The sequence below is a fragment of the Perissodus microlepis genome, chromosome 7 (assembly GCF_051167445.1).
Source record: "Perissodus microlepis isolate ML-2025 ecotype Zambia chromosome 7, ASM5116744v1, whole genome shotgun sequence".
Taxonomy (NCBI): domain Eukaryota; kingdom Metazoa; phylum Chordata; class Actinopteri; order Cichliformes; family Cichlidae; genus Perissodus; species Perissodus microlepis.
Window position 1 is genome coordinate 63,561,977 of NC_140467.1, and position 11,117 is coordinate 63,573,093.

At 45.9% G+C, this 11,117-nt stretch overlaps 1 protein-coding gene and 1 long non-coding RNA gene across 3 annotated transcripts in view; one reads left to right on the forward strand and one right to left on the reverse strand.

Annotated features, from left to right (window-relative positions):
- The window catches only part of LOC146384614 (neuronal acetylcholine receptor subunit alpha-7), a 67,951-nt gene extending 59,349 nt beyond the window's left edge, over positions 1 to 8,602 (reverse strand). For both annotated transcript variants that reach the window (XM_084936615.1, XM_084936614.1), the window contains exons 1-2: positions 7,034 to 8,602; positions 1,394 to 1,533 (exon numbers count right to left, since the gene is read on the reverse strand). In XM_084936615.1, coding sequence (XP_084792741.1) covers positions 1,394 to 1,533; positions 7,034 to 7,091 — 198 coding nt within the window. In that variant the 5' untranslated portion in view covers positions 7,092 to 8,602. The remainder of the gene's footprint in view (positions 1 to 1,393; positions 1,534 to 7,033) is intronic.
- LOC146384615 (uncharacterized) lies at positions 1,901 to 3,780 on the forward strand. The gene is made up of 3 exons (XR_014800896.1): positions 1,901 to 2,217; positions 2,357 to 2,394; positions 3,430 to 3,780. It is a non-coding gene; the product is annotated as an uncharacterized LOC146384615 (long non-coding RNA).
- Positions 8,603 to 11,117: the final 2,515 nt, after the last annotated feature.

The window sequence follows — 11,117 nt, forward strand, 5'->3', positions numbered from 1 at the left end:
TCGGAGACAAAAGGCAGTTTTAGAAAGAGTGTGTGTGTGTGTGTGTGTGTTAGCTGCCCTGCACTGTGGTTGAATAAAGTTCTGCAGCCAGGACTCTGACATGTCTAATAATTCGTGTGTGTGTGTGTGTGTGTGTGTGTGTGTGTGTGTGTGTGCGCGCGCGCGCGCTTGTTGTCACATGCCATGATAGATGAAAGATGAAAGTTGCCTCCTGCTGTGGGCTGCTGGCAGGGTGCAGAGCGAGTGTTTGTTAAACTGGCTGTAAGATGTGCGTGAGGTAGAAACGAATGAGCTGAGCTCGTTTAGTTCCGCAGCATCCGTTTGTTTGAGTTTATGTCTCAGCCTCACGGTCGGGCCGCGCAGCAGGAAAGTTCATCCCTGAAGTCGGGCTAATTAGAGCAAACGTCCACTCTGAACCCGCAGAAACAGTCGAGTTTGTTTGTGTGAAAAGCAGAAAAGCAGTAATCTGAGGTGCGTCTCATCTCAGATGCAGCTCCACCAAAATTATTGTGGCTGTGGACAACAAGGTTCAGCCAGTCTGCCACTGAGTGGAGTCAAGTTGGCAGTTACATGCAATCTGTTTGTGATAATACACAATTAACTGTAATAAATCTGCAAAAATTGGATTTTTCTTCTCAGCAAAAGCAGAAATTCTCTTTAAATTCCTCCACAGTGACGTAGCTGCTGCAGGACGGTCAGCTGGGAACGAGCTGCTGCAAAGAGCACTGCAGCGGAGCTGCTCGTCTGTGCAGACTGCAGCGTGTCGGCGACCCGTCTGAGTTTATTCATTCAACTCTACACAGCAAAACATTCAGTGCAAACACAGATGTTATCTGGATATTTCTGCTCCTGCTTTCCCTCCTTCCCTCCCTCATATCCTGGTTAAAGTGTTCATAATAGCGTTAGAAGATCACAATACCAGATCTTCATTGCATGGTTATCATATGATATGTCATATGTTGCCCTTAGTCACAATCATCCTTTATTTATTTGATTTATTTAACTTTATGAATTCACACTGGTTCCCAGTAAGACCTGCAGTCATAGTTACAGTGAGGAGGCACCTGTGAAGTTTATCTAACGCAGCTCAGATGCTACAATACAAACAAGAAGCAACAGATGATGAGGAAGCTGTGATTACACTGATGTTTACATATCAGTTAATGTTATTATTGGTACAACATGTGCACCAGTACATGCACCAGTACATGCAGCAGTAGCTCACACTCTTCTAAAGATCCCCTTTAAGCATTTCTTTCTTGGTCCTGTATGAAGTCATCTAGTCTCTGATCTCACACACAGATGCCGTAATAATAGGGATATATATATAGGGATATATAATAATAGGGATTATTAACAGTAATAATGTTCATACTGAAGCAACAGTTCTTACCACGTCCATGATCTGCAGCAGGCTGAAGCTGAAGTGGACGGTCAGGCTGTGGGAGTCATTGCTGACCGGCCGCTCTAACGGGTTGTAGTTCTTCATCAGCTCCTTGTAGAGACGCCGCTGGTACACGCCCTGCAGAGAGCCTGGAGGGAAACAGGAACGACTGTCGTCAGCACGCATGACCGCTCCAACAGTTTAACTGAAGTGGAGCCGGTTAAACCACTGACACTAACGCAGGCTTTCTCTCCCAGTTTAGCAGCTGAAAACCACTAAAGTATTCTGTGGAGCTGCCCAGGCTCTCCTCCATCCCCATCCTGCCAGTCCAGAGTTTCCTCCTGGACTCAGAGGTTGCTTTGACTACATCGCTCACTCTGTTCCAGGTTTTTGTATAATATAAAAATGAGTTTGATGATCTGAGACATGAAAGTCTGACAAATATGTGAGAAATGTGAGAAATCAGGAAAAAGGCAGAGAACGTTCCCAGCACTACATTTGTTCCACATTTCTGTTCATTATCTGTTTTGTACGACTGAAGTGCTGTAACGCTGGGAGTGTTGGCAGGTCGTTAGCGGTGCCTCTTGATTGGCCGATGCAACTGAGCGGCTGCTTGAAGTGTGCAGAGCTTTGAATCTGCCATCGAGTGAGATCTGTGACCCACGTCTGGTCTGACAAACATCGATTTCACCGCATTTCTCTTCCTTTTGTCACCTTTCATCTGAGGCAGCCCAGAGTCGCTCAGAGACCGGGGGTCTTGAAGGCTTCGAGGAGACGGATTACATCAGCCTTGGTGGAGATGAAAGCTCATCCGGATGACTGACAGGTGCTCGGTGAGACCTTGGCCGAGCGTGGGGGGGAGGGGGGGGCTGACTGTCAGGAAATGAGCTCCAGATAACAGAAATATTTTCTATTCCTTTGTCTGCGTTTCGTGCTCTGACTGCTCAACTAAAAAACCCCAAACGCTGGTAGAAGTCAACAAATGAAGGGATCTGAATTCCTGAATGAACGTAAGTGAAAATGAAATTATTTTATTTACTGTCAACATGAAGAACTGCAGAGCTGTGACTGTTACAGTGATGCTGCAGCTTCTGCAGTCAAATGTTTTACTTTTATCTGGACTTCTGATCCTCGGGTGTATTATAAGTTTTAGTCTGTAGTCCAGTCTGTTACTTCAGTCCTGCATTTGAAGCTGTTTCTGTGTGTCAGTCTGCAGGTTTCTATTAATAGAACTGTTGTTTCTATTTCCCCCGCGCTTTCACGCCTGCTTTATCTTCTGATATTTTCTATAGACTCTTCATGGTTTATATTCTCATCTTGTTGTTTGAGTCTTTTGTTCTTGGTTGTAGTCACTGTTACTAACGCTGTGTTTTTGTCTGTGATGTCTCCTGTGTCACGTTAATCTTGTTTATCCTCATTCAGTTGTGTCTTACTTCCTGTTTTACTTTGATAGCGGCTGTTATCAGTGCCTCGCATGAAGTTAAACGTTCCCCGTGTCTCTTTATGTTGTCTCCACCTGACCCGTGGAGGCACGGACCCTGCAGCTCTGATGGAAAGGTGTTAGGATGCACAGAGCATCCTGACGGATCCGTTTGTCCAGCACGTGATTCTGGGGAATCTGGAGGCCAAGTCAACACCTCAAACTGGTTGTTGTGCTCCTCAAACCATTCTGGAAACATTCCTGCTTCCAGTGCATTATCCTGCTGAAAGAGACCACAGCCATCAGGGAGCACTGTTTCCATCGCCCAAAGCATCACGCTGCTGCTTCCTCTGGCTCACCGTCTTCCCATAATGCATCCTATTGTCGAGTGTTCCCCAGAAAAGCGGCGCACACGCATCCATCCAGCCTTGGTGATGTAAAAAAAGCTCTGTGCATCCTGACACCTTTCCATCAGAACCACCTGACATCGACGGTTTGAGCTACAGCAGCTCGTTTGTTGGACTCGTGCAGACTGGAGACATCTGACAAATCTGCAGTTTTCTACATGTTCTGACCCAAACTGTCACACTGACCCATTTCTCCTGCTTCTCCCATCATTTTACAGGTTCTTGTTCCCTGACATGTCCCACCCACTAACAGGTGGCAGGATGCAGATCGGTGTCATTCACTCCCCCCGTCAGCGTGTTAAGGCTGATCGGTGTATCGCTCTCTGATTTTGCATTCCCAGCCTCGCTCTTTGTGTCTTGAGCTTTTGTACGTTCTCCTCATTAACCTGCATTAAACGCTCACTTTGAGCTCGATTCCTGCTGCCCGAGTCAGCGACACAGCTAACTCTGACACTCATAAACACATGAAACACAAATATGGACTCTAACCGGTCACGTGACTGATGTAATGTTGTGTAGGAGAGCTGATGTGAGTGAAGCTGATATGTAAATGTGTCAGACTGCTCCAATAAAAGCCTTTCATGCTGTTCCAGCGGTGGCAGCCCAACCCTGCACGCTGCATGTACCGAACCAGTTCTTTTCCTTTGTTTTTTGGCATATTTCTCCTGTTCCAGGTGTGCATGTTCATATCAAACATGACCAAAGCTTCAGATGATGAGCTCAGTGTCTGTACAGTGAGCCAAAAGCTGCAGACTGCTGTAAAAACACCGTTTTTTCACCCTTTTATCTGAAGTATGTTCTGATTGGGGATTTCCTTAAGTGCTCTGATGTAAGGGAGGCGTCCTCCATCAGTCTGCTCGGGGTACTGGAGGGTGGGGCACGTGTTGAGAGACAGGGGTGGTTTTCTGAAATCTGCATATCACAGCTGACCTGCAGCATGTGTAAATGCAGAATGCGTGAAGAGTCGGTGCATTCAGGAAGCTAATGCTGCTGCGCCGCATGCATTCATTAAAAACAAAGGAAGGAATCTGAGTCTCAGCCAGCTGTGAACAACAAACAGAGATTCTGCAAAATCCCAGATTATGATATAGGAAGCGAGTCTGTGGAGGAGATGGAAGGAGTACTGAGCAGCTCATGAATAGAAAATGAGAGTGAGAGGAGGACGGGCGGAGGAGTAATAATGATGAAGAGAGGGCGGCTATGACGAGTGGGACGGCGGTTGGTCCTGGTGACATACATGTGGAGGTGTGGAGATGTCCAGGAGAGGGGGCGGTGGACTTTAACCAGACTGTTAATGATGATTTTGGAGAGCCGGAGGATGATGAGGAAAGCAGGTGCACTGATACTGATGGCATGATTACATGTGTGGTAGGAGAGACAGGTGGGTTGAAGGTGGGAGTACATCAGGGATCTGCTCTGAGCTCCTTCCTGTTTGCAGCGCTGACAGATGAGGTCGAGAAAGAGGAGCAGATGGAGGAGAGCCTGGAGAGGTGGAGGTATGCTGGGGAGAGAAGAGGAATGAAAGTCCGTAAAAGGAAAACGGACCATGCGTGAATGAGAGGTGGAGAGGTGCAACACAGAGATAGTGTCGCTGCAGGAGTTTAATACCTGGAGTCAACCATCCAGATAGAGATGAAGAAGTGAGTGCAGGCAGGGTGGAGCGGGTGGAGATGAGTGTCAGGGCTGATTTGTAACAGAAGGAGAGCAGCAGGAGAGAAAGGGGAGGTTTCAGGATGGTGGTGAGAGCTGCTGTGATGAGTGGAGATCAGATTTAAAGGGAGAAGCAGAAGCTGCTCAGTGACTCCACGTGTTGTGAAATAAACACTGTAAAAACACCACCCACTCTGAGTGTGGTGGTGTCTGAGTCAAACCGAACACTTCTGTGAAGACGTGAAGCTTCTGGGCTCTTTGTGTGTTTCGCACTGATCTCAGAGCTGTGACTGCCTGCACGACAATCCTCGAACCTTCAAACGTCTTTAAGAGAAGGTGGGAGACACAGTTCAACAGTGAGGCGCCGCAAGGACGCCCCACAGACTGTCACTAATCAAACGGGAACAAAAGACGTTTTATTAGCTTTAAAAAATGCTTATTCTTCTTAGGAAACGACCAAGAAAACATGATTTAATTGGCTGAGTTATTTGAACAGCTGTGAAAGGTCAACATTTCCTTTGGGGAAATAAAATGTCAAAAGATTGAAAGCGGCAGCTGCTGAAGAAGACGTCTTTAAACCTTAAACTGAACCTCAGAGCTGAGTTCACAGCGTAAATACCAGAATCAGCACAGAGACGTAAAGTAGTTCAAAATGTCTTTTTCTAAGAAGACATTTATGACCCCGATTTTATGCAAACGAGCTCCTCCAGCAGCGAATAATCTGAAGCCTGAAACCTGCAGCAGGCCGATCAGACTGAAGACGTCCACAGACGGTGTGAACAGACGATGTTCATAATAAAGATCTGTGATAATATGCAGGCTAATAGAGAAACTGTAAACCTGAAAGAGTTGATACAAACAATCCAGCTATGAACTGGTGACTTTTTTAATCTCTTCTACGAGATTACATTAAAAATAATCCCACAGAAAAAATAAGTTGACAGATAAGTGAACACTCTGCTACCACAGCGACCCGGCAGCTCGTTTCACTCAGATTTAATCTGACACGAACCATGAAAACCTGATAACACAGCCCCATTTAATCTCCACTGGACCAGTCAAACTTCTGCCTAATAACCCAGTAAAAAAGAAAACACCCTTACTCTGAGTGGATAAAAGTTTAACTGCATATTTAATCCTTGAGATGTCTGATAAGAAAAAAGATTGCAGCGACACTCGAGACGGGGACGGGGTTTAACAACAGGCGAGCCGTTTATTAGACTGGGAGAAGGTACAAACAAAGACTACTAAAGCTAAACTGAACTAGAACGAAACTGGGAGAAAATAGATACTAAACGGGACAAAGAACATGAAAAAGACCTGAACACAGGAAACACGTACGCTGGGAAACAAACCAGACAACGACTGACAGAAAACTCCCACACTAACTCCACAGAGAGGAGACGAGGGGAGCGGAAACACAGCCGACTCAACACAACCCACAAGCATCGCAGAAAATCTACTGTTTCTTATTGTGTGAACAAACCCAGGAAAACTCTGCTGCACTGTACTGTGACACGTGGCTGAGCGTGGATGGTGTCAGTAAGAGGAACATAAATCTGATGAAGATACAGTGAGAGGTCCAGCTTTGCGCCCTTCTCCTTTGAAATGTTCCCAAAGACTCGCGGTGGCCCAGACTGGACCCTTTGACGGCCTGGTTCTGGCCCGCGGGTTGCATGTTTGACACACCCACCCGTGGAAATGTTAATGCGCAGGTGCAAAATTCTTCTTCTTCCTTTTTCCTCCCTTACACCTGGACTGCACGAGGATCACCTCACACTGATTCTCCCTCAGCAAACAGCAGGACGCCGCACGCACAGAATCAAACTTCTTATTTAATCTGCAGATTAAAGTTCTGTTTTTGATTCACTCCAAAGACATAAAATGTGACAGAAGCAAAATCTGATCACAGCATTTGTTGTTAAACGTTTATTCTAATCAAATCAACTTCTTATTCACAGTCAGACTTTTATCAGTTTTAACCTGCGGCTGTCAAAGAAAAATCTCACGTTCTGTTTGAAAAACGCATCTTTGAAATGTCTGCATGTGCATCAAGATGCAGTTTAAAGCTGGAGAGCTGGTTTTAGTCCACAGGTTACAATTCTTTATCCAGGTAAGTGTCCTCACAGCCATAGACAACCTGTGTGTGTGTGTGTGTGTGTGTGCGCCTACCGTGGATGAAGCTGCACAGCGTCAGGATGAGCGGGGTGAAGACGCGAGCGTCCATCATCAGCAGCGAGTCTCAGAGAAGCTGAGCGGAGTTCCTCCTGAACCGACGGCAAACACGGAGAGAACAAAAATCAACAGAGGGTTCGCTCTGAGAGGAGACGGGGTTGCTCCTCCCCCCAAAAAGCATCCAAAGGAGTAGATTCAGCAGCCGGAGACACCGAGGAGAGAGAGAGAGGTCTGTGAGTGTGTGTGTGCGCACATGTGAGGACAGAAACGTAGAAACAGTCATAAAACTGAGCTTTACAGAACAACACACCTTCATCCACTGCTGGATGTTTAAGAGTTTGTAGTGTTTTTTTTTCTTTTTGTTATCTGGGATCTGTATGATGTCATCGATTGGAGATACAGTTGTGGCCAGAAGTTTCCTTCCCCTCATCTCAGGCATGCACGTCAGGGTAATGTTGGGCTTTTAATCATGTCTTTGCACTGTTGTTTTCCCAGGGTGGATGCAGGCTCAGATATATCGTAGAAATGTCTCTGAGCAGGCTGCACCTCGAGCACAGTGTTGGCAGCTATGATCATGAACTCAGGCTGATATCTGACTGCTCCTCTTGGCAAAACTGGTGGACTTCATTTAAATTGCTTGGTTTTCTGGGATGGACCACATTCAAAGACGCTCTGAAGCTGCGTCGTCCACACCAAAACCAGTTCTGATGTGTGTTTGGATTTTTGCTAATCCACACAAAAGCTTCATCTACACTCACTCAAATCTTTTAATAACGATTCATTTGTGTGACAGCACTCGTTGGATTGACCGGCACAAAGTCCAACCAACTCAGTGAAGGAGAAGTGCAGAATTACACAACTACAGGTTATTCTGATGTCTTTGCCGAGGTCTGGAAGAAGTCCAGCCCTGTCACTGTGAAATGAGAGGAAAGCAGTTATGATGTTCAGGAACCATGAACAGGAAACTCCAGGAACACCAGAGACAAGATGCATGTTTGGAGGAGTAAAGGTGAAGCTTTCAAACCTAAAAACACCAACTGTCAGCTCTGTTTGCTGTCAGGGAGTGGACATTACACTCAGCGATGGAACAATGAGGGACGATGGCTACTTCTCCTCAAATCAGCACATAATAAATAACATTCAGTGTTGTGGCTGAACAGTGCAGCGACACCTCCCAGCCGTGATCTGGACTCTTCATCGCTCAGCTTTCACACCTCACTGAAACCAAGTCTCAGGGACTGACAGCCTGAGGTCACCTGCAGAGTCCATTCACACTTCTGACTGCAGCGCCATCACAGACACGAAAACTGAGAGACGTGCTTAAAGCGACGCCTGGAGGAACAAAGTCACAGCCAAGTTCAAATATGTTGCAGAAAAGAACACGCTTTGCTTTACTTCCTGTCATAGATCTCCTGTTCCTGTGGACGATGTTCAGCTTAAATATCGTGAAAGTTTCAAATAAGTGCATCAGGGTACGTACAAGTACTCAAAGTCAGAACCAAAGCTGCAGACCCTCACTTTCTCACAGTTTTTCTCTTTTGGATCTGTGTGATGTCATAAAGAGCCTGGTCCTTTCAGGTACTGGTGTTCAAATCTTGACCTAAAAGGGGAGGAGCTAAAATTATGGATGTGATTCAAACAGCCCGCGGTGGCTGACGACCGTGCTGTAAATAAAGATTATTATTGCGGCTGTGTGCAGGGAACTTGGGATCTCGTTGCCTTGGAAATGGTTCCCTCAAAGTCTGCAACCACTCACAGTCAGCTGCAGCTTTGGCAACAACACACCCGTCTGCTTTCAGCTTTATATGAAATCTGTTTGTGATAATACAGTAATTATCTGTGATGAATAAGCAAACAATCTCAAATCTGTTGTTGTCCTTATATACGGAAATTCACATTAACTGCTCAGACCTAGATTAGAAATCTGCTTTTAAATAGGAAAATCACTAGAAACCAGCTGCCAACCAGTTCAGCCTCTGTTGCAAAGACAGGTTCTGCACACATCTGTGCAGACTGACTCCCACAAAGGTGACATCCACAGGTTGGGGGTGTTGCATGCTGAACTTCTGAACAACCGTCTCCGCCAGTAAAATAAATTCAATGCAATGATTTTTACTTCTCATCTAGTCTAACTGAACCGTAACCTTTGACAGCTGGAGGATGTTAAGATCTTCCATGAGGACTGACGGTGGTGCGGGAGCAGCTTCTCACATGTAAGCACAAGGTGTCCTTTGTCTGCACTGCATGGCATTAAAGACTCCTCACACATGGACACGTGTGAAGGACCTCATCGCGCTCAAACATATTTAAACCCTGAGTTTTACAGCCAGCATCTAGTGGCTGTTAGCGGTACTGCACATGAACTGCCTTTTATTAAAAGTTATTTTAAATTTCAGCATGTCAACATTTTATTTACTGTCATGGAAACTCTGAATAAAGAGTCGAGTCCCCAGCGTGAAGGCGTTTCTCCGCTCAGCTGAGCGTGATACAAACTCCTGATTAATTTCCTAATGAGGGCTGAATAATTAGCTCGCTTTCTTAATGACCCTCTCCATTAAAGACAGCGGCTGGCACAGAGAGAAGAGCGACGTCTGCCAAACTAAAGCCAAACTGTGGCCAGGATGATTAGCGTGAGTCTGTTTGAGAGTTTAGTCACTGCAGCTTCAGCCGAGGGCGTTGCCCTGACAGATCCATCGCTGCTGTCACACAACGAGGAGCTTTACGCATGGAGACAAAGACTTAGTCATTCCTCAGGGCTCTGTGATGGGACTTTTTATTATACATGTTTGCCCCCAATACTATAATTCATTATTATCAGGATGTCATTCATTGGCTTCCTGTTAAATCCAGAATTCAAAATCCTGCTCCTCACATACAATAATAATCAGGCCCCACCTTATCTTAATGACCTTGTAGTACCATATCAGCCTATTAGAGCACTTCGCTCTCGCTCTGCAGGCCTACTTGTTGTTCCTACAGTATTTCAAAGTAGAATGGGAGGCAGAGCCTTCAGTTTTCGTTCCCTTTAACACCAGCTCCGTGTTGTAATCTTTGTTTTGATCCCCGTGTCGGGGCTTCACTCGGTGCAGAGGTGACTCTCCTGTCAGTAATGAACTTCTCTGCTGCTGTTTCTGAACTTTAAATGAAAGAAACCCATTCCTCTTTAAATAATCACCCAGCTGGGCACAGACTGTGAAGATATGAAAGTTTATAAGGAGTTTATAAGCTGTATGCAGCCAGTAAATAGTAAGACACTGAAACACTGATTATTGGTAATATTTCTGGTAATATTTGAGTTTTGCGCAGATGTTTTTAATCCCGGCATCCTCAGCTCAGCAGGCTCGGTGCACTCTGCAGCTTATTACCAGCTCTGCCTACAGCAGAGATGAGCACCAATGCTGTAACACATTCAAAGGAAATGACACGAGGAGCTGAAACAGCTGATCATTACACAGGCCTGGACTGCCACCTAGTGGAGGAAGAGAGAACTGCCTCTCACGACCGTTTGCGAGGAGCTGCAGGCAAAAACATCCTGAAGTTTCAGGCTGTTTTACTGCCGCGGAGCCAGCTGGGTTCCAGACTCATTTAACATCCCTGTGACTCTGGGCCTTACTCCACCTGGCCTCACCTGTGCACCACCTCTATTTTCTACTCCTCTACAGAGACATGGTATGCAGTGGGGACTGTGAGATGTCATGCGTGTCTCCTTTTTGAAGTTATTCACTCAGTTTCCAGAACTGAAAAATGAAGCCAATGCTAAAGTGCTAAAAACTGCAGTTCCTCTAATGTCCACTAGGGGCTCCAGCAGCGAGCCAGTCCCCTGGTCGAGACTTTACAGCTCTGGTCTCTGTGGTAGCTCCTCTCTTTATAACTGTGCGGTGGTGAGTCAGCGGTCTGAATGGTGTTTATGCTGAAGGTTTGCATTATTAGGGGCGTGGCCTGACAGGTGGATGGTGGCAGAGGAGGCTGTAATGAAATGCACTGCGTTTATGCTGCTGGAGCATTTTTAGTTAAGTTTAGTGAAAGTCTGTGCAAGATGTCTGAGTGAAAGTCGAGGATTTATCTGATCTTACTGAACACG